Source organism: Myotis myotis, unplaced genomic scaffold (genome assembly GCF_014108235.1).
Source record: "Myotis myotis isolate mMyoMyo1 unplaced genomic scaffold, mMyoMyo1.p scaffold_m19_p_10, whole genome shotgun sequence".
Classification (NCBI taxonomy): Eukaryota; Metazoa; Chordata; class Mammalia; order Chiroptera; family Vespertilionidae; genus Myotis; species Myotis myotis.
In genome coordinates this window covers 49,267,971-49,292,132 of record NW_023416314.1, presented here as the reverse complement: position 1 = coordinate 49,292,132, position 24,162 = coordinate 49,267,971, and the positions used below count along the sequence as shown (strand labels likewise).

At 44.2% G+C, this 24,162-nt stretch overlaps 1 protein-coding gene across 18 annotated transcripts in view; it reads right to left on the bottom strand.

Annotated features, from left to right (window-relative positions):
• Positions 1 to 24,162, bottom strand: part of TEAD1 (TEA domain transcription factor 1) — a 271,877-nt gene that overhangs the window by 36,579 nt on the left and 211,136 nt on the right. For all 18 annotated transcript variants that reach the window (XM_036325426.1, XM_036325431.1, XM_036325433.1 and 15 more), the window contains one exon: positions 13,992 to 14,165. In XM_036325426.1, the coding sequence (XP_036181319.1) occupies positions 13,992 to 14,165 (174 nt within the window). The remainder of the gene's footprint in view (positions 1 to 13,991; positions 14,166 to 24,162) is intronic.

Here is a 24,162-nt window from a genome sequence, read left to right as displayed (position 1 = left end):
CTTAAGATCTAAAGCAAACATAGAAATAAATATACTTTTTTTTTTCATTGATTTTCAGAGAGAGGGAAAGACAGAGAGCAACACTGATGTGAGAGAAACACATTGATTGGTTGCCTCCTGCTCGAGCCCTGACCAGGTACGTGCCCTTAACCGGAATCGAACCTGGGATTCTTCGGTCCACAGGCCGACGCTCTATCCACCGAGCCAAATCGACTAGGGCTTGAGGGGTATTTTATCAACAGCACTGTTTAGACTGTGGACTCATGGTCATAATAACAATGACAACAATGGTTTTGGCATCTGAACAGTCTCTGCTAACAGCCTCCTTACTGCCTGGACCTGAGGTGGACCACTCCCACCATCTCACCCTTGCTTTACCCATAGAATTATCAAAATAACGCCAATGCATTTTAATTGGGAATGAATGGCCTGTAGTTATAATGACAAGAATTATCAAAATTGAAATTCTGAAAGCACACACATTATGTAAACCTGTCCTCAGAAACTTTCTCAACAAATTATGAGTTTTAAAGTTATCATGATTAACTTTTTAAAAAATGAAAGTGTAACATATATTCAGAGAAATGGACAAATCACAAGCTTGCAGCTTAATTAATTTTCATAAAGTGAACACACCCATGGAACCAGCAGCCAGATGAAACAGAACAGAATCCTTTCCCCAAGTAATCCCCCCTTCCCACCCACGCAACCCCCCCTTCCCACCCAGCACAATCAGCCCTGTACTCACTCCACAAGGGCAACCTTGATCCTAAAACATTATACATGAGTTTTTTTAAATCCTAAATAACTGTTGAGTCTTTTGTGTTTAGTTCACTCAGCATTATACCGTGAGAGTCGCCCAGGCTGCTGTGTGGAGTTCATTTGTCCTTGGAACTAAGAGTGTCCAATGAATAAAAACACCATGATCTATGATTCCACTACTGATGGACATGTGCAATATTTCTATAGTGAACTGATTATGAAGAGTGCTACTCTGAACATTTTCAAATATGCTTTTGATGAACATACGTATGCATGTTGTTGGGTGTCGAATGGAACTGCTAGGTCAGTAGGGCACCGTGTATTCCAGCGTTCATTTAGATAAGAAGGACTGAAAGTTTCTCAGTTTCCTTGCCTTTTTTTAAATAACAGTTGGAGAAAACTTTATATTTATTATTAGTGTAAAGTTAATAAGTTAGATTTTAAAAGGCTCCCCAGCCTTTTAAATAACCAATTTGCTGTTAGAATTGCTTTGCCGTTATTCTTGAACATGGAAAATAATCATGTGGCCATCCAACCATATCACAGCTGCTCCTCAGGAATTTTCTAGGAGGAGGTATTGATGTGAAAGATAATTACCTGTCAGCTGATGATATTACGATTATCCCAGAAAGAAATGCAGCCACTGAACTCCCATAAAGCAAAGGTAGAATCGAAGAAAGAATGCTTGCATTAAATCAACAACAAAGGAAGCAAACTCTGTAATGAGTCTGGGAGTCAAGCTGTGTTCATTACCCAACCTACTGAAAACTCCAGGCAAACATCTCAGAGTTCTGGAGGCAAGCAAATGAGAAAAAATGTGCTGGTATCAGAGATGCAGACTGTTTCTGCCTAATCGGCTTTTCTCTGACCACAGGGTATTTTCTAAAAGCAAATGAATACAAAAATCCAAGAAACAGCTAAAACCAGCAAATTTATCTTTCCAACAAATTCCAAAGTCAAACCATATCCTATCCTTTGGGGACAGAGAGTCAGACCGAAATACGTAGCTGGTCATGGGCGAGGGTTCCGAAGTGTTTAAAAAAACAAACAAACCAAACACTTGAAACTATGGCTGGATGGGGCAGGCAAGTCCAGGAAAGCAGGCCCTTCTAAGGGGTCTTTCCCCATTTTTGTATTAGAACAGAGATGACTGCGTATGTTCTGGGTTCAGAGACCAACGCTTACTCCTAGCACTCAACACAGACATCCTTCTACAGCAGTGGTTCTCAACCTTCTGGCCCTTTAAAACAGTTCCTCATGTTGTGACCCAACCATAAAATTATTTTCGTTGCTACTTCATAACTGTCATGTTGCTACTGTTATGAATCATAATGTAAATATCTGATATGCAGGATGGTCTTAGGCGACCCCTGTGAAAGGATCGTTCAACTGCCAAAGGGGTTGCGACCCATAGGCTGAGAACCCCTGTTCTACAGTATCCTGGCCTGCTCTGCCTTCTGGCTGAATACCTTCAGATACAGGAAAATGCATACTTTGCGTGGCTTAGTGGTTGAGCATTGACCTATGAACCAGGAGGTCATGGTTTGATTCCAGGTCAGGGCACATGCCCAGGTTTGTGGGCTCGATCCCCAGTGGGGGGAGTGCGGGAGGCAGCCGATCAATGATTCTCTATCATCATTGATGTTTCTATCTCTCTCTCCCTCTCCCTTCCTCTCTAAAATTGATAAAAATATATTTAAAAAGAAAAAGAAAATACTATGTGCTAGACAGACCCGATTGTTAGGCAGTTCTTTTTCCTGTTGTGTTAGGTTTTCTATTGCTTAAACCACCACAAACTCATGACCTTCTACTTCTGTAGGTCAGGCATCCAACATGGGTCTCATGAAGATAAGTTCAAGGTACTGGCAGAGCTGTGTTCTTTTCTGGAGGCTCTGGGGAAGGCTCCTTGCCTCTTGCAGTGTTTAGAGGCCATCCACATTTCTTGTCTCTTAGCCCTTCCCCATCCTCAAAATCAGTGACACCAGACAGAGTCTTCATCACACTGCCAGCTGTCATCTCTCTACATCCCTTCTTCTGCCTTCCTCTTCCGCTTTTAAGGAACCTTGTGATTACATTGTGCCCACTCAGATCAAGACATTCTCCCAGTCTGTTGATTAGAACCTTGATTCTCCTTTTCCATGAAATATAATATATTCACAAATATCATGGACAAGGACTTGGGCATGACTCACCACACCCATTAAGTTGCAACTGGCTTTCCTGCAACTTCTACCTAGAGCTCTGCAATCTGGAATCACGAGACCTAAGAACATGCTTGCAAGACAATTCTGCAATTCTCTCTCTTTTTTTTTTAAATAAATATATTTTTATTGATTTCAGAGAGGAAGAGGAAGGGAGAGAGAGACAGAAACACCAATGATGAGAGAGAATCACTGACTGGCTGCCTCCTGCACGCCCCCTACTGGGGATCAAGCCTGCAACCCAGGCATGTGCCCTTGACTGGAATCGAACCCAGGACCCTTCAGTCTGCAGGCCAACACTATCCATTGAACCAAACCAGCTAGGGCTCTGCAATTCTCTTTCATTTCCCCCTTAATCTCACCTTTCCTTTCCCCCTTCTCATCCACAAGGCTGTGCAGGTCCTATCTGCTTCCCAGGATTCAAGTTTTACATTCATTTTTATTAGACGCCATCCTGATTTCGGACCTCCCTTCCATCTAGTCCAGATTCTGAAGCTTCGTCTGCTGTTGTCTCATTTCAGGCATCTGACTACAGCATGGACAGCAGTCACTTCTTTTGAGTCTCATGTCCTCATTTTTAACCACAGAGAAGACCTGCTTCCAAAGACCACCATGGTGATAGGAGACAAGGCATAGCTGTAATGTGCTACACAAATGACAGCTGTTAATAAAACTGACAACCATTCCTATTACCTTATTGACTTAAAATATAGACCAGGACAGATATGAAGACAGAGCCTCAATCACATTTACAGAGTGGGACCCAATGTAGATGGTGGTTTGAAATCAATACATAAGATAAACATTGTCCCCACAGAGCCAGCCTGAGCTCAATCAACACTTATCAGCACAGATGCAACACTGACTTTTTACAAACAGGAAAATCAGTAGTTTTTTCTGATTTGTGAGTTTATGACAAGTGTTAAGTTTTGGGCATAACTGCTCAAAAATTACCATCTTTCCCACATGGATATGATTAGAGATGTTCTAGAATTCTTTCTGGAAATCAAAAAGGCAACCCTTAAAGTTGTGTGTTGAATGGATTAAAAACGTCTGTGTGTATTTGTGGGCAAGTCCTGGGAAACAATACAAGGTGTGAGGAGAAGCAGGTAGAGAAAGCTAGGTAGAGAATGCCAGGTAGAGAAAGCTGCCTGCGTCAGACAGCAAGGAAACAGAGTCTCCCCAAATTCTCCCCTAACTCACCCTTCTTACACTCATTACTTTATTCCCGTAGCCAAAACATTCAAGTCACCAGGCAAGACTTTGGATTGGGTTCCCTTCTCTATTACCTCTCAGTTAGTAAGCCCATTTACTCACGATTGTTCCACTATTTGACTTCATGCTTTTGAAATTAAAAAACAAAAATTTAATGTCATTTTAATTATAATTTTTAATTACATATTCAAAATGATCCTTCCCATTTCATGGGAGAGGAGAAATGAGGCCTAGCCCAGTTATGCAGGATCCAGAGCTCTGGGGGCTCCTCTCTGTGAAACCCCAGGCCCTGGCAACCTGGCTACTGGGGGCTGAAGAGAAAGTGAGCACTAAGGTTGCCAAGTGAAGTGGGGGAATTGTGCAGCTCATGCAGAAGCAGTATTTGGCTGGTGATGCTACTTTGTCACTGGCTTCACTGCTGGTACAAAGAGGAAGCAGAAAACCCCAAAGGCAGGGGCACCAGGTCAGGAAAGGAGCAGTCGGCAGACACGCCCTTCCCATCCCTTCCCACCCATCTCTCCCTTTCACCCCAAGGCTTGGAGAGGCTGGGCAGGAATTACTTGGTTGCAAAAATGAAAACATCAAGAGGATAGTCCCTGACAAGAGAGGGTATAATAGGCACTGATGGATTCAAGGAGACGCTGGCATTTTCAAACCACCACTTTGAACCTCTCCTCTTCATCCTCTCTGAGCAATGATCAAAGGACCAAGATTTCAAATTGTGAAGCAATTTTTTCCAATGGCAGCATCTGGCTCCTTGGCAGGAGGCACTGGGAGTTGGGCTCAGTTGTGGGCGGCCATCCAGGGCTGCTGCATGGTGAGGCTCAGGCCCGGCACCTAGTGGGCCTGGCAGCTGCTCCAAGGCACCAAAGGACAATCACTCTGCACTGGGCTGCGAGCAGTGAGCGTGAGGCAGCAGTCCCCCTGCCCCCCGCTCCCCCACCCAGTGCTGACAAGGGGGGTATCTGGCAGGGGGCATCTCTGAGGAAGCTGGCTGCTCCCAAACCCTCCTGCCCCACTCTTTTGCATGTCCCTGCCCCTGGCCATGACCTCGGAAGCCAGCCCGCATCTGCAAACAGAAGATTGGGGTGGGGGAAGTTGGATGGCCGTGGGAGAATTCCCCAGTAAAGCAACCTGCTCTTGGGGAGAACCGTGAAGCTGCCCGTAGGGAAGCAAGTCTTTGAACCTGTTCACGTAGGGCCCTTGTACCCCCTGCCCAGCACAAAAGGATGGCGGCAGCTGTAGGTCTGCCACAGCTGTTTTTAATAAGAATAATAGGAATAAACTCAGCCCCTACTCCTCAACTTACTCCCTACTAATTATGGCATATATTTACATCTACAAAATAGAAGATTTTAAAAACACTACCAAGAGCCCCTTTATTGTGCAGATTGGCACCCCTATTTGAATTTCATAAACATTTAGGACTTCAAAGAATCTTAAAAGCTTGCTCTAATTACAATACTCTCCGCTTGAAAGACTGGCTGTTTGCATTGCAAATTCCTACAAATACCAGCATTCATTAAGGAAAAATTCAATTAATATCACCCACGCCACTTCAGGTCACTGCCACTGGTGGCTTCACCCCGTAGCTGAGATGAAAGAGCCAAGGTCTCAGCCCGAGCGAGAAGCAGCTGCCCAGGTCAGCTCTTTCCAAAGGCGGCCTTAATGAGCGCTGGGCGCCCAGCTGAGCTGGCCCTGCACACACCACAGGCATCAGGCCTGCGAATGCAGGCCCAGGACCCCCCTTCCCAAACCCAGAAACAGGACCTTTTCCTGGTCTGGAGTTCCTGTGCAAGTCTTACATAAAACAACAGCAAAATCAGTCAACTAAGCCCAGAGTTGCCAAATAACTACAGGCCACCACGTTCAATCTGATTTTTAGATAAACATCACTTTTTGGGGTATCTGTATGTCCCAAAGATTGCATGGGATATATATATATACACTGAAATATTATACACTGTTTGCCTGAAATTCCAGTTTCACTGGGTGAACTGCATCTTTATTTGCTAAATCTGGCAACTCTACTAACAAGTCATCTTTACTAAAAAGAATAACAAGAATTGGGACTTACCCTTAAATTCTGATTGCTGTAGGATATCTTATACTTAAGATATCTTAAGTTAGAAAAAAAAAATGAAGTGCAGCTCATTTAAGGAAAAACCAATGGAGTCTACAATGTTTGTAGGTGCATATGAAAGTACAGGAGGATACAGGGCGGGGGGGGGGGGAGTTGGGGGGGAGGCGGTCTCACTTTTTCTTCTATAGTCTTCTGAACTGCTAGGACTATTTACAATAAGCTTGTACTACTTTTGAAATACAAACAATAATTTAAAATGAGTGGGTGGGTAGGATATACCGCCCAAGGGAGAAGTGATTTCACTTATCACCGAGGGGCTAAGTCCAATTTTAGAGAATTGACCAAGATCTCTGGGGGTGGGGGTTATGATTATGTCCAGATAATCCACTTATTCCTGGCAAAATTAAGTCTGGAAATAGGCAGCCATGCTGACTGTGTCACTTCAGCTCTTCCCTCCTCAGGCTTTTCTTGAGGTCCAATTTCAGAGAGAAGCTAACCAGGCCTCCACCTACAGGGCAAATGCTGGGAAGTGCACGGTGTGTGTGTGTGTGTGTGTGTGTGTGTGTGTGTGTGTGTGTGTGTGTATCTACTTTCCCCTGGACCTCTGTGGAGCAGCAGCTCTTGGTGGGGCTCAGGCTTAGCATCTCTGCCTGTAACCATGGCAGGGAGCAAAGTGAAATAGCCCCACACAAAAAAGGATGAACCCTGACCTCAGCTTTGTTAGCAATCACTGAGCCAAATGACCTAGGACAGAAAGCATTAGAGGAACAGCTGTCAGATGGATTCTCCCATGAGGCCCAGGGAACTCCCCATTTAGATTCTGCATCGTCCTGAAGAGTTCAAGGTTAAAAAAAAAAAAAGTATCCATGGTAAGTCTGAGGCTCAAGGATTGGGGGGAGTAGAGTGAGCTTCTAATCCCATTTTCCAGGTGGTCCTAGGAGTTCTGTGTTTTCAGGGGATTCAGAAAGGATCCTTTCAAATAAAGTGACTGCCTGGGGATCAGTGTTCTCACCCTCAGCTCTCTCCTCTCCAGGCTCTGTGAGCTCTGTGGCCACAGGGTCCTCTGCCACACCCAGGAGGGGTGAGTCTGTCCAAACATCCACTTCCCCTGAGAACCCCTTCCCATCCCCTTCCACTGTCCCAACTCTTTCAAGGTTCAGTTCCAATGCCATGTCTTCCTGAGGCCTTCCGAAATGTCCTTAGGCACAAAGGGCTCCTTCTCTCTGTGTGCCCACGTTTTCATGTGGGCTTCTACCCAACGGTGCAGTCGTTTATCTGCTTGTGTGCCTGCCCCTTACTTATGTCTGTCTGCCCAGCTCTCTAGGAGCAAAGTCAGAGTTAATGAACATTTGCTGAATGGTCCACTAGTGATGTGTGTATTTATTACTAATGTAAATAGTTATTTTCATAAGAACCCAACAACTCCAGACATCACCTAGTACAGCTTTTGTGTGAGTCTCCTGCAGTCTCCTCCCTGCTCTTTAGTACATTTTTTTAAAGTATATTTTTATTGATTTTTTTTTACAGAGAGGAAGGGAGAGGGATAGAGAGTTAGAAACATCGATGAGAGAGAAACATCGATCAGCTGCCTCCTGCACACCCCCCTACTGGGGATGTGCCCGCAACCAAGGTACATGCCCTTGACTGGAATCGAACCTGGGACCCTTCAGTCCACAGGCCGACGCTCTATCCACTGAGCCAAACCGGTTAGGGCTTTAGTAAATTTTTTGAGGAAGATTACCTAGCAAACTACCAGGTTACCTACTAGATCTGCTCACCCTATCTGAGCTGGCTAAGAGGCAGTTATTGTACCCGGTGTGAAGCCATTTCTCTCGTTGAACAAAATAACGTTCCAGCCAAGGGGAGGGGGGAGCTGTGGAAAATCTACCACATATATTGCCCTGCTGAATAAGTACTAAACATAGGATCCCTGCTCCCTGGGGGAGGCCTGCGAAGCAGCTTAGAACATGGGGCTGGGAACACAGGAAGGAAGCCAATAATAGACAGCAGTCACTGCAGAAAGTGCTAACCAAGCTCCACATATTTTTCTTATGAAATCAAACCAAAATGGGTGGGTGTGCAAGCTTACTGGCTCCCCTGTCCCTCCACATGAAATATCAGAACCTGCCTATCTAGAGATGATTTTTCAAAGAACAGACTCTCGGTGAAGATAATCATATAATCACAGTCCATCTGAAGGGAATGTATTATGTATTAGCCCTAGGTACCTCTGAATATGGTGGTATTTCTAGCTAACCTTCCTTCCACATACATCATTCCATCACTTAATATCGCTCACGCATTTTCAGAACTTAACACCCTTTTGAGATGGAACAGAAATAGACAGAAATGGGAAACTGGAACAGAAAGGCCCTTTCCTTATCGATAGCAGTTTAGAACACGTGGGTAGTGATTTATTCCATTTTGCTAACTTCCTTTCCCATGAATAGCAACAGGGACATTTGGTCCCAAATGATAGACTCAAGTCTACAATTCAACCTAAGTCATGCAGAATCCAGTTAGACCAGGCTGAAACTCCAGACGGGCGTCCATACAGCCAGTTGACTTGTGCACCAATTTCTTCTGCTTAAAGAAAGCCCGGTTTTTAATTTATAGTGCTTGTCATTTTGTCCAAACAATGTGATTTCATTCCCAAAGAGATAAAAGCATCTTCTAAAGGCTGCCCCTTTCCAAATAGTTCACTTCCCCTTCTCTGTTTTATAAAATCTTCTCATATCTGCTTTCGTTAGTAAAACTAGCCTTTCTTTTTCTTCCCCTAAAATAATATATTAAGAAACTAAGTTGAGTGACTACAAATATATTGGTAATTGTTTATACTGAATGTTCATAATTCCAAGGATTTTAAAAAGATAGCATAAATAATCACAGGGTAACATATATATCCTGGTTTCTAAGACACCCATACTTTAATAATAATTTCAAAGAAAAAAGAAACACTGTATTAAATATATATACAAATTTTGTTTTGTAACAAGATATACATCCATACAATTTCATTTTCATATTATTTCCTTCTTTATTAGTCCAATCAAATTTGCGACTAAGCCTTTATCATACTTAAGGTTCTTCTGAATAGCTTTTGGCCATAGGGTTATAAGTAACTTGTTAGTAACATATGGCTCTCTCCGCACCAATGTTTCAAAATTTGACACTCTTCAGCATTGGACAGAGAGAAGAATTACTTCAAAAACAATAGTTCCACTGAATTTCTTATTTGGTTAAATCCATAATTTCTCATTTATTTCCTTAAGTAAGCTACATGTGGCTGGAAAGGAACTTCTTTTGCAAGTCAGCTCAAGCTGCAGCTGGGTTTTTGTCTTTCAGGATGCATGACCAAATCACACCCACCTCTTCCAGCTTTGGGAATTCTATGATCAATACCAACACAGTTGGTATTTTACCTTAAATTAGCTGCAGTGTCTGCCATCCCACTGGCAACCCATCCGCATGAACCTCAATGCGGAAACCAAGCTGGGCTCTGACCATTTGTGGGTGGACATCTTCCTTTTTGGGGGCCCACACAGCACCTGATCATTGTTTTATAAGGAAAAAAAAGGATGGTTTTCTGCCAGTACAAAATGTTAGCCTCACTTATTATAAATCTGCTTCCACACTCATCCCCAATCACAATAACAATTTCAATGCTGCATCAAACTGTAATTTTTCTGAGACATAAAAATTAGGAACTCAAATTTAAGCTAAAATTTCACTAGCAGTATTTAGTACTATAGGACAAATAACTTAACTAAGGAAACAAGGAGATGATGAGATGCCCTCTATTGGTGAGGGGCACAAAGGGCAGGCAGTAATAACCACAGCACCACTTACTCTTCTATGGAGGGGCAGGCAAGGTGCTTATAATATTGACTATCAGAGCATCCCACTTCTAGGACTGTTGAAATGGTAACAAGTATACGCTTTAGAATGGAGGGAATAGAGAATGAAGGATTAAAGACTGAGTAGAAAGAAAAAATAACTGCAGATGTAGAGGAATTCAAAGAACAGAAAATGATGATAGAAAAGTTGTTTTGTTTTTAAATTATGCCACACAAGGCTGATGAAGATGTCTGGAATACTCACTCACTGCTTGACGACTTTAGAAAGCAATTTGGTTATTTACACACATACACATACATATATATTCTAAGCCATATTATTAATGCCTAATAAAATAAGAATGGCTAGCTCTGGCTGGAGTGGCTTGGCTGGCGCATAGTCCCATGCACCAAAAGGTCACTGGGTTCGATTCCAAGTCAGGGCATATACCCAGGTTGTGGGTTCGATCCCAGGTCATAGCACCCCAATCAGGGCATGTACAGGAGGCAACTGATGGATGTTTCTCTCTCACATCACTGTTTCCCTCTCTCTCTTTTCCTCTCCTTTACTCTCTAGAATAAACAGAAAATGCTCATTGGAAGCACCTACTGATAGAGTAGATATTCCAAGTATAATTCATTCTCAGTCATTAGAGGAAGCCCATGATATTTCAAACTGCAGCAAATTGAAAACCTAATTCATATGGCCTTTCCTCATTTATTTTAACAGTTGTGACTGAATTCTTTATAAAGGCTAAGTACTGTTAACTATCCTAAGAAGGAATATCTTCTATCATAGGCACAGAAGTGCTCAATTTTAATTCTGTAAGTCTTAATTCAATAAACTCCTATCTAATCTTGGAGTAATTATGTCAGATTTGCATGTCTCATACTAGCCAGCACACTCTAAACATCTGCAATCTAGACCACCTCATTTGGGCATTCATGAATGACTGAGGAGGTCCAACCCTGAAAGCATTTATTAAAATCACCTCCTGAGTACAACAGGTGAAAGTTTGGAAGCAAAAACAAGAACATACTTGCTAAGCACTTTCCATTCCACTTTATATTCAAGTAACATGCTAATTGTAAAAAACTTATTATTAAAAACCAATACTGTTTAATTTGAAAGTACTGAAAGTCGTTTCTTTTCATCATATCCTATAATTTCTGATGACTTTTAATTCACTTGGATAGAACAGTCTCTTTTTATGTGCTTCACAACAAGAACTCTTCATCTTTCTGGTCTCAGGACCCCTTTCCCACTCTTAAATTTTACTGAGGATCTCAAAGAGCTTGTTTCTATAGGTTACATCTATCTATATTTTCTGTATTGGAAATTTAAACTGAATTTTTTAAAAATATTATCTAATTAAAAAAATAAGCTCATTACATGTTAACATATATATTTTTTAAAAAACTAGGCATACCTATAGTTAAAACAAAGTTAGTGAGAAGGTACTGTTGTTTTATATTTTGCAAATCCATTTAACGTGTAAATTAATGGGAAATACCTAGATTCTCATACTTGCTTCTACATTCATTTGTTAGGACATGCTGCCTTGGCTGAGGGACATGAAGAAACTCCAGCCTTCCACAAATATGTAACTGGAAAAGGAAAGACTATCTGAATAAGCTCATCAGATAACTGTGGTCATTTTTCTTTAGGACAACTAAACTGGACAGGTGATAGTTTCTTAAAGGCTAGCTGCAGTGCAGAATCTGAAACCATGTCAATAAACTTACACACTCCGCTACATTAAAACCCAGTGGTTTGTCTTGCACAATATCAAAAAATTGCATTAGTTAATCTGACTGTGGACCTCATCAAAAAGTCTTTTAAGGGCTAGGAAGCTGTCAAGTTCACTGAGGTAGATACAAGTTTTCGAAATTCTTATTTTTACTTGGAAGCTCAAATTTTATCTTTTGTAGCACTTATTGTCAGCTGTTTTCCTTGATGTGGCAGGCAGGCTCCCGGCATTTGTTTTCAATGTGCACTCTAGGTTCCAGATGGGTAAGCTTCATAAAGAACATTCTTGGTGTGACTGGCTCTTTTTTTTTTTTTTTTTTTTTTTAACCGTGTGTGCATAGCCCCTTGCATCCAAGCCACCAGAGTGTGCATGTCAGCAGAGTGCAAAAGGCAAATAATGTCTCCTTGTCATAATGAAAATAGTTTTGACCCTGTCAATCCAAAAGAATACTGAAGAACCTCTGTGGGGTCCCGCAGGCCACTCTTCAAAAACTTCTGTGTTATCATATAAGTGGCCCTCCAACCATCACTCAGTGGCAGCCACCAATTTAAAAAGGAGAAATGACCTTTTTATCCACATATATTACCCACCCTAAGAACATTAATATCAGTAGAAGGCTATTTCTATAACTCAAATTTAATACAAAAGCATGAAAAACGAGAGCTAGTTACCATGCAAGCATAACAGAAGCTAAACAAACTAAATGTAATATGTAAACTTCCCTCCAAGGAATTTAAAACATAAATTTTTCTTTCATTCATCCACTTGTCTCCCCATTTGTTGGGCTTTTTGTGTGTGTGTTGGGCACTTGTACTGGAGACATGGAGAGTCGTTCTCAGGTGGACTCCGTGGCCAGGATCCATAGGGCATGAAGCAGTCAGGGAACAGAGCAGAGGCACTAATGTCAAACTTATCCAATTTCAAGACCAAGTCCCCACCCTGCATGCAGCCTGTCCTTCATAATCTCTGAGTCTTTGTCTTCTTAGTTGAATACAAAGCAAATTCCGTTAAACACCATGAGGACTGGATGAGATACATGTAGAGCATTAGCGCGGCCCCCAGCCCACAGCGGGTATCCAATAAGCGGTCACCACTGTTGTGAATAAGGTCCTCCAGAGGCAGCCGGGGGTCCAGCGAGGAGTGGGACACACATCCACATAATTATGACACAGCATGGGAACTGATTACCCACAACATGCGGTGGGAGTAAAAGGAAAATCAATGGTCTGCCTAAGTGAGGAAGGTGCGATAGTAAACGAGCCGCCATCCCAAAGGGAAAGGGAGCTGGCCCCACAGAGGAGGAGGAGAAGGGAAATGTACAACAGATGCAAACGGAGGCTGGGCACAGGACAGAGCAAGGGAAACGCTCTGGAACCAGCTCACGTAGGGCCGCTGATGCCATGCTAAGGAGTGCACACCTTTGAAGCTGTTCTCTTTTTCTCTTTCTAAAGACTGAGGACTTATAAACACTCAGCACTAGCAGGTCATCTGGTCTCCTATGCCCCCTAACCCCCAATACACACACATTATACTCATGCTGCTTTCAGGTCTCTGACCCATCAGCAGTGCCCTGGCCCCCGCTTGACGTGGAAGAGAAAGAGCAAAATGCCTCCCAGAGGCTTGTGGGATATCAGGGAGCCCCAGCAGCTGGTGGAATCTGCACTTAATGTTTTAAAGCACAAATGAGGCACATACTGGGCAAAGCCATTTTGTATTCTCTCAGGCACTTCTAAGACCTTGAAGCCCGCCAACTCTATCTTCATCCCAGCCCCAACCTTGCCCCAGGTCCTATGCGACAGTGGAATTTACAGGTTGCTTTGCTTAATGAAGTGAGAAAAGAAAGAGGGTCTAGTGGCCTATGTTTTCCATCCTGATTCCACCCATCAGGGAAGCCTCTTGTCATTGCATGAGTGAGCCCCGAAGCCCAAAGAGGCCGCCCGCCTCTTGCTGTTTGGCAGAAGCAGCAGGGCACAAGTCCAGCGTGAGGGCGGCACACAGGTGCGAGCCATGACCCACGGCAATCCTGCAGGTGCAGTTGAACATGCAGTCAGGTGCATCCACGGCCAGCTGTGCTGCTCCACACTCACATGGGACCTGACCATTCAGACAAAAGCCACTGAAATCACTGCAAGGTCTTACTCACCCAGAATTTGACGAGGAAGAAGGCATTTTGAGGGCCCTTGCCAAACAGTTCCTTTAAGCCACCTTTCTTTTCAGGAAATTTGTCATAAATCTGACGAATGTCCACTGATTCGAGCAATGGGTCACTGTAAGAATGGTTGGCATGCCCAATGTGCACGAAGAGGTGTTTGTTGTACTGCAAGAAACCAACAGAGACATTCCCATTACAAACCCTTTGAACAACCTGGGACACATGCATCGTGAACTGGATAGAGAGTAAGTGGTCTTAAAATCCCGGAATTACGCCTTGATTAGCTGAGAGTCCATACCTTTGAAAAGATGAAGATGTTAGAAAAGTCATTATAACTTAGGGCAAAAACAATCATCTTTTTTTTTTAAACTAAAGTTGACATACAATAACATATTAGTTTCAGGTATACAATATAGTAAAACAGTCATTGTCTTTTATTGAGAAGGGTATGTATTTTCCCAATGCCTAAGAAAGGCTTTTTGTAGACATAGAAGTAAACAACAGCTTAAATTACCCAACTACCAAACCAAAAAACAATTCTATTACCCAGTTTCACGAGACTCAGCTGAAAATGACAGTGACGCCTTTTGGAGCCTATTATTTATGGTGTAAGCCCAATAAAAAGTATGTGTGTAGTTAGCTAACATCATCGCCCAGAATGCACTTCTCACTCCAGCTTCCCTAGCAGCAGTGTGGGTGCAGCCTTCTGAGCTCTGGTCCCTACCTACCTCTTCCAGCAGGAATGAGAGGGCTGAGCCTTTTTTCATCAGTCTTCTTAGTAACCAATCTCAAACTTCTGCATAAGGGCCAGTCAATATGTGGCTATCAGTGCAATGTTAGGGTCAGGGGGGAGGATTCATGGCATAAGGTTAGCAAGAGGTTGGTAACAAAGGAATACCAGTCATTCACAGTCACACACAAAAAAGAAACAAAAATACCAAACACCTAAGAAGACATTTAACTTACAAAGGAAACCCTTTCTTTGCCTTGCTTTGGTATGAGATATGGAAATTGACCACAGAGGAGAATGTCTAAACCAATGGTTCTCACCTAGGTTGCAGCAGAATTACCAAGGAGCATTTAAAAATCACCAATGCCTGGGCTCCACCCAGACAAATTTGGAATCCCTGAGAATGAGGCCAGACATCAGTGATTTTTAATGCTCGGTAGGGAAATTCCAATATGCACCTAAGTTTAAGAACCTCTGGCCTAGATGCTCTACTTCAGACCCTCCCTGCCCATCCTTCCTGCGGTACAGGCCGTAAGACCTACCTAATGGGACACAAAGACATCTAGGGGTGCATGGGTTCCAGGGAGCTCAGAACTTAATGGGATTCAAAGAGAAACCTTGTGTCTCTCTTCGCCTAGCAGTCCCTACTCACTTTTTGAGTTTAAATTGGCATTTCTCCAAGTAGAGGCTTTCTGAGTACTGATCCCATAGAAGCCTCAAATAAAAGGATTGGTTAGGACAGCCTACCAAGAGTACTGCAAATCAGCTCTGACACCGGGCAGTGCTTCCCCAGTGTCTAACATGGGGAGAGTGATGGCATCTACTCCATAGGGTGGCTGTAGGATTTAAATGGGACACTGCTTATACAGAGCACACTAGAACTCCTAGATCCAACAAAGAGTAGACATTCAATAATGCTGGCTATTACGATTTTTTAATAGAACCTCCTTCTTTGAGATTCACAGCAAATATTAGCATATTAAAAGCACTGCAGTAAAGAGACATTTTTTTAACCTTGTATAACCCAAAGTTTCCCAAACTCATTTGATCACAACCCTGTAAAAATATCCTGTGGAAGTGCTGGTTCAAATCTGTGACCTGCTGCCCACACCGTGGACCTGTGGCCACAAAGCCAAAGGGTGAGCCAACCCCCGACAGTGGTCCACAGTTGGTCCACAGTGTTGCAATATGGGGAGTGTGGCCAGGTCCGGGCATCTTCTGGGAGAAGGCTAAGCCCCCCTCACATTCAACATCAGAGAGCTATCTTAACTAAGGCTTCAACATCCCTCAAAGGCATCCGCTAAAATGAAAAACCACGTGGAACCTATCGAGCTCTGACATGGTCCCCGCCTCTGTTCCTTCCAGTTACCTGGAGACTCTCTGGTGGGACTGAGACCTGGAAGCTACTGGGAAAGAACAGAGTGTGCCTGTGCGGGAAGAGAAAGGAAAACATGTTTACATAAAGTCAAAGCCGGGGCTGTGTTAGGGAGGTGAGGCATGCGATGGGGCCGAGTGCCTCTGATCTTTCTGTAGGTTTTCTCTAACGCTCTTGGTCACATCATCTTTTCAGTTACAAGCAAATACTAGTAAAAGCCCACAGAAACGTATAAAGCACAACTGCTAAGGGGCTTCCAGTCTCATCAGTGGGTAAAAGGAGATGTGCAATGTGGTCTCAGGTACTGTACTCCTTGCCTCACAATGACATTGTTAGATGGATTTTATTAAGGTCACTTTACAGATAAGGAAATAGAAGCTTAGAGATGAGCGGACCTGTCTGAGGTCACACATCCGGGATTAGTCCTGGAGTTAAGAATAAAACTTGGATCTGTCAACGCATGCATCTTGGTGCGAATACCAACCACACGGTCTCCCAGAAGAAAATGCCCAGACCCTTCTAACACAGATCTACTTTTGGTTTGAAAGTTGATTTGAGAAAAAAATGAAAGAAGCTAAATAGTGTTTTCAAAATTGTAAGATGTTAAATTAGAATTCGGGAGAAACGTAATGATTCACAGATGCATCAGATAGAGTCTTAAAAGGTTTCTATTTTGAGGAAATTACCTTTGTGCCCAAGTGGCTGAAAGGAACTGAGAAGGGGCAGGCTGTCTTTGCCAAAGGAAATCGGGCACTGACTCTCCAAGGCTGGTGACTTGAAACCAAACCCTGACTGTTGGCATCTGAGTGGCTTTGTTCCTGCCAAGAGGTGACTTTGTTGCTAAGAATACCAAGGACTAAAGAAGGTGTCCTGGAGACCACAGCAGAGAGACAAACAGACCTCACTCTCTCCCTAACTCAACCTGGGCAGGTCAGGAGTCCCTGTGCCCCCAAATCCAGAGGCTGAAAAGAAAAAAAAAATCTATCTGATAGGTGTGGGTTCAAGTTTTAATGAAATTAGAACTCTACAAACCATTTGATGAGGCTCTACCTACTACTTCCCATCCTGCCAGTTCTCCTTAGAAGGGAAGAAGGCCAGGGTAGACACAACCTTCCCTCTCTCTCCCCCGCCCTCCCAAATAAATCCCATTTTCTTTCTAGTAGGGCTGGTTACCCAAAACTAAAGGTGGGACAAAGCCAAAAAAAGAGTAATTCTATTCTGTAAGGCAAAAAACAAATATTTGAAAACAACAACAAACCAAAGCCCCAAGTATTGGGGGTAATATATACGCTAAGCACTGTGCTAGGCACAGGGAATCCGTGAGCCAATACTTCAAAGTCCCTCTCTTCACAGACCCTACAGAGTGACTACAGAGCTAGCTTACTGCCTCTATAGTCAATCATGTGTTGCCCATGTAAACATGGGTTCTCAAAGATTCCTAGAGAAAAGGCTGAGGTTAAAGACAGTCAACATCTCTTGTACATCACATGACCTAAGTCAGCATTTACCTGCTTTTTAAAACGATGGATGACTTTATTCTCATTAGCAAAGAGAACCTGTGTGGAATTCTCCTTGGAAATGTGAGTTAAGTTTCACATCTCTAAGGCAAAAGCCTGATGAAAACCAAGTCATCCATCACCTGTGAGAGTATAACACACTCTCAGATCTGTAAGGTTTCAGGAAATTAATCTTTGTAACCATTCTCGGTTAGCTGTAGGAGGATACGTTCCTATGAAATGGAGTAAATCAAAACAGAGGGAGATGGGGCCCTGACCCAGGGGAGAGGAAGAGGAACTCGCTGGCCAACAGCTGGGCCGCTGACCTGGACAGAGACCGGTCCAGTGGAGGAGGAGCTGGAGGGGCACTGGAGGGATGTCACCAAGGGGATGTGGACCTGAGAGAGTCCCTGACTTATGTGACCATCTGGAGAAGAGTGTGAGAGTTCTGTTAGAAATTGTGAGGATGAATTCATGTAATGTAAAAACTGAACAAATAAAAAAAAAAAGAAGAAATGACAAACCCTAAAATAACAAGCTTTACAATCAAGAAATGGTTCTAACACATCACACATTAACCACACCGTGCACAAAACTGACACAGGTTTGTCATATAAGCACTGAACATTAAACCAAAACTTGTGATCTAACCGCATTGGGAAGGATAGAAAGGGGGGGTGGGTGTCATATGCTAAATTTAGAGAGCTAAGTCCTGGTCTTCCACAGTAAAAAGTCAACAGAAAATGTCTAAAATTGATGGGCTGAGATATAGAGGATAAGCATGTTATTTAGAAATATGGAGACGATATCTGAAGAACTGGCCAAAGGGCTGTAAGCAGCTGTCCCTGAGGAGTAGGGCTGTGAGGTGGGAAGACCTGGGGCAGGGGGCTGCTGCTTTTCCTCAGGCCACGAGTGAGGCTCCATTTGGCTTATATATAAAGCATATGTACTACATTAAATTAAATAAAAACTACCTTGAAACAACCTAGAGTTTTTTGAGGAAGGGAAAGGACTATAAAGGGAAACGAAAACATTAAGAGTCGTGCTTCAGGCTGTTTATTCTAGCCGACCACAAATTCCCTGGACCCGAAAGGAACTTAGTCAGATCACAGAGCCTTCCTAAGGCTCAACCTCTCAGGACGACTGGCCAGAAGATGAATCCCTGTCGCCTGCAGGGTTCCCCCAAAAGAATGATGTTGCACCAGCAAAATCCTACCTGGATCAACCGGACAGGTGCTTAGCAGCACCTGACACAACCCTCACACACGGATTTCTCTTTCAACTTGGGGAAATGCTCATTTCCTCTCTTTACTGCTGTAATCCCTCCAGTTCTTTTTCACAGCAGTTTTATGTAGTGAAAAGGTGAATGTAATCCTAGAAACTCAACAAAGTTACTTGCAAAGGGTTATTTAGCTGCCCTGGGGGTTTCACAAACGGCTTTCCTCCACCCTCACAGCTGTTCTGAGAGGTCACTTTCTCTCCTGGTTCCTGGCTCTCTTTCTCTCTGCTGCTGAGGGAGGTTGAGGAGTCAGATGGGGATCTGGTCTGAACCCTGGTGCTGGCACCAGTGTCCAGCTGAGTCATCTGGGATAGCGACTCCAGCCGCTCTGCTGCCTTTTCCACCTCCGTGATACAGGGGCAATAAACAGGACTACCTCGAAGGAGTGCCACAAGGATTAAGTGAGACAACGCATGGAAAATACATAATGCTGCACCCAGCACGCCACTTATTGTTACTACATTTCCCCAAATAATCATGATGCTTCTTTACTTCGGAAGAGATCATCTGAAAGTCAGGCTGTCCTTCTGACAGCAACAGAAGTGAAATACTCAACTTTAAAGCAGAAATTAAGAGAGGTAAGTTTCAGATACATTAAGGTGATTCCTTGTTTGGACACTGCCATTAGCTACTGTAATGTAGAGTGGCCGAGGTGGGGGTGATGTGCACATGGAGGGATCTGGCCCCCACACTTCCCACAGGCACATCAGAGCCCACTCTCTGAAGTAGGCAAAATCTGTCCTCACAAGTGGGGCTGGGCAGCCTGGGAGGGCGCCCATCACCACGGACGAGACAACCACAACACAACTCCCACAGGGGCCACTGGGGTCTTTCTTTCTTTTCTCTCTTTTTGTAAAGGACTGCCAATCCATTTTACTCTAAAGACCTTGGATGAGGCAGTTCACTTTTTGTGGAAAAGGAAGGAAAAGCCCCATAAATCTACTCCTTGGCATCTGGGCTGCTCCTTAGAACATGCCTCAGCGCTGCAGTACACTATCTGACCTGAAGATGGCGGTATTCTCATAAACTTGTCCCAAAAATTCCAAGTATTTGAAGAACGTTAGTAAAACCTTGAAAAATGACTGCTGTCAAATAATACCAAGAGAGAAATTATAATCCACTTAGGAATTTAAAGAAACTAAGACAAATAACTCATGTCAAGGGATGATAATGTACAAGTTGGAACAGAACAAGGACAAATCACCTCTATTTGCTTCCTGTCACGCTCCTGCCAGGACTCCCTGTCCAGACACTCCCAGAGCAGCCTGGGCAACCTGTGATGACCCCATGGAGTGGCTTCAGGGCCAGCCAAGGAAAGTGACCTACATACTCAGCCCTTGGGGGGACAGGAGGGACTCTCCTGGGTTCCGCCACAAGCAGGCTCCATCCTGGGCTGACTGCTCAGAGACACCGGCCCTGTCTGGTTACCTGGCCCTGGTGCTGCTTCATGCCCTCCCTGTGCTCTTCCCAGAAAGAAACATCGAAAATAAGAAACTAGGAGCAAGCAAGTCCTTCCTTCCCAGATCGCACACCAGGATGCAGGCCCTCACCCCCACTTCCCACGTCCACCTCCATCTCTCTAGAGGGGCTGCTGTTTCCGTAGAAAGCGGTGTGTCTTCCCCACAGAAGTGCAGCTGTAAGGGCCACTGGCTGAGTGCAGGGACAGCAACCAGGAAGGCAAGCGGGCGTGGGGCTGACCTGCCAAGGAAAGCAGATGGAGCCTGGCTGGGGCCTCTGTGAAATGTCTATAAAACCCAGATTTCCAGATGCTTTCAATTGCCTCATCCCCAAATGGTAATGAAGAAAGAGAGTGAGTGCCCAGAGCAGCTCAGACATTGGAAGTAAACCATCCACTGCTATTGGGAGAGGTGCATGGATGAGCCCATAGAACAGCTGGGCAGTCATGCAGGAAAGGGTGACAAAACCATACCGCACCCAAGGGAGCCATCATCTCAACCTCAGAAAGATACTTCATCTCCATGCCCTACTGGAAGACCACACTTGGTAAAATATATGAGAAAAGTCTGGGAAAGGCACATATACTGGGCATAGCCAACCGGCAGACCAGCTGTGGCCTTCCTCTCAGAGCCTCCAGGGCAAGTTGCTTTCTGACCATTTATTCTGAGCATGGGATGCAGACATGAACAACACATGGGTAGAATCCTGGCTCTGTTGGTTTTGAGCTGTGTGACCTGAGGCAAGTTCCTTAATCTTTCTGGGCCTTGGCTTCCTCCTCTGAACATAGGGATGACACCTGGCCTGCGGATACCTGGGGGTCAATGTGAAGGTCAAATGAAACAGTAAACAAGACAGCTCTGTGTGAGCCGTAGGGAGCTGCACAGATACTGGCTTGCAGGTTTACTATTAATGAGATCCACACACAAGCTATGAACTGGGGTAGAGGAACTTCTTTTTTAAAGGACCAGAAACCGATTTGCCCAAACAGCTGTTTACCATAAATGCAGAACCCCACAATGAGATGTAGTGTCAACCCCAGCAGCCACTGCAGGCTTAGAAGCGTCTTCAGAGAAACCTTGGCCTCCTCCACCCTGTCCAGGACCCAGGCAAGGACCCTCCTGGCAATCTGGAACTTAAACCTTGCTTTTGATCTTGTTTCCTTATTTCTCCAATCGAATCCCATGCAAACCATTCACCCTTTTTTCTGTCCCGGGCCTCCTCAATGCCTTGTTTCCTTAGCTGGTCACATTTTCCAAAGCAAAGTCAGGGTCTGTAGTCTAACAAAAGACTTTTAGCTCTCCGTGAATTTAGGCCTTTGAAAGAAGCTGTACAGATAGGAAGGTTAAATCATGCTCGGGCCCTTTGACCAACTGCCTTTATGGGAAAGAATCAGGTGCGCTGTAGGATGTATTTGCAGAACTTCAGTGCAGGTTCCCCTGAAGGGGAGACCTCGGGCTCGCTCAGACTGTGAAGATTGCTGACTTACTCCTCACACCAGGAGGCTCCATGCTTCAGGCTGTTCCAGCCACTTAGAAGTAAAGAGGCCAGGAAACCTCAGCAAAACCCCTTGCCTCCTGACTGAGGACCTGCCATCACCCAAGCCTGGGGACCCTCCAGGAATTCTCTTCTCCCGTGGAACCTGAGTCAAGTGTCCTTACTTTCCTCCTCCTCCAAATGTCCTGCCCACCTTCCGGAGCTGGCTGCCACTTGTGAAACGGTAATGAGTCTTGTCTTCTGCACTCCCCCAGGGGGTGCATCCTTCTCTGTGAGGTGAATGCATGGGAAAGACCTCCCTCAATGTTGGTCATTGCTGCTACCTTCCCCAGTTTTTCAAACTTTGGACTCTGGATTAGGACAAAGTTCAAGTATCAACCCTGTCATCTATGAGCCCGGTGTTGGGCTGTTGTTAACTTAAACTTGCTGAATGTCTGTTTCCAATATCCCCTTCAACAGGTTTCTTTTGAGGAAAGGCGATTAAACTGCTTCCTCCTTGTTCTGTGACTTTTCAAATCATACTACCATTCCCACTCTCAAAAGATCGGTCATTTCCAGAATCCTCTTCCTCCACAGCTAATTAACCCCTAACACCTTTTAGAGTTATAGACACAATGTCTATCCCCTGCGTCACTGCTTGTGCCCGGGGTTGGTGCTTGTCACTCATCTCCTAGCCCAGCCCATTCTCTGACCTGCTACAGCTGTCATCTTCCTGAAACACATCAGATCACAACTTCTCTTTAAAAAGGAGGGTGAGAATATGTCCATATTATGCTGTCCATGTATTAAAATCTGCAGAAATAGAAGAAACTAGCAAAGGTGATTCCTACCTGGGATGGGATAGGAATTAGAAGGTAGTGAAGACTCCTTCCATTCTTTTATGCTTATAGATTTTTGACCACATGAATTTACTATCTACTAAAAAAAAAAAAAAAAAAAAAAAAATTTAATTAAAAAAATATTCTGGCTCTCATCTGAGTTTCAATAGAGTCCAAAACACCTGGTGAGCAGATCTTCCCAAGCCAGATCCCTCCATCTGTCTGGCCCAATTTCCTGCTACATTTCTAAAAGACATTCAGGTTCCAAAAACCATGTGTGGAGTGCTCAATAGGTCCAGGGATGTTGCTAACTGTAATTGTCGCAGCAATGATGAGTTGTCCTAGTATGACCGCTGTACCAACTGAAATCAGGCTGAGCCGTGAAATCATTTGCCTCAAATCTCACAGCGCTGGTAAGCATTCTGATACCAGCTTTCTCATTCAATCAGTACAAACCTGTCTTCACAAGAGCATGACAGGAGATATGCTCTAAGGACCCAGTGGAAACATTCCTGGCCTCTCTCGTGCCTTGCCCCAAACCCCGAGAAGACTCACAACACTGCAGGTTGGAAAAGGAGCTCAGAGAAAAGCCAGCCCGACCCTTGCCCCATGTGAAGGGCCCTGTTAACATGCAGCCTGCACTTAGGAAGCTCATACTTTAGAAGGCAGCTGTTTTTATGTTGGAAGAATTTTTTGATTTCTCCAAAACCACAGTGAAGTGGTTAGGAATAGAGTGGAGCCAAACCTTGGCATAGCCACTTCCTGAGAGTGGATCTTGATAATGTATCTTAATGCGCCAGAGCCTCCATTCCTTCCCTGATAGACCGGACATAAGACCAGTCCCCAAGTCAAATGCTTGGCCGTAGTGGTTATCACGCAGCTCAGCAGGTGCGGTGATTAATGTTATTGCTATCATGTGTCAAGGTGTTAGTTATGAGCTGGATGTGCCTTCCCTGTTCAGGTTTGTTACCGTACCACATCGTGGAACTATTCTTGTTCTTTGGCAAGACAGTGCATTTTCAAAATCTAAAGAGACAATCTCCTTGTCCCTCCCTCTCCATCCCCAAATTCTCCCTTCTCTGGCTGTGTAACACCTACCTAACTCAACCCTCACACAATCTCTTCCTGCACACGGTCCTGCTTATTCTGGCATGTAGACCATGACAAGCATTAAGCATACAGTCTGGTGCCTGGGAAGTCTGCACCAGCAGGGGTTTGCCAGCTGTGGGGCAGGATGTGCTGAGCTGTGGGGGGCTGGAGGAAACTGCTGTGTCCCAGGGTGGGGGTAGAGGGAGTCCACTAGGCTTTATCAGGGAAACCACTCCCCATGCACACACAGGATTCAGCTTACAGCTCACCAAGATCAGGTTTTCAGCAGTCTCAATCAGCAGCTGCCTAACTCAGTCTCCAGGAACTGGGCCCTGATTACAGGTGATGGAGGATCTTACACTTAACATTTGAAGTCCTTTGATATGCAACACTGAAATCATGTAAAAAGTGTATTTTCAAACA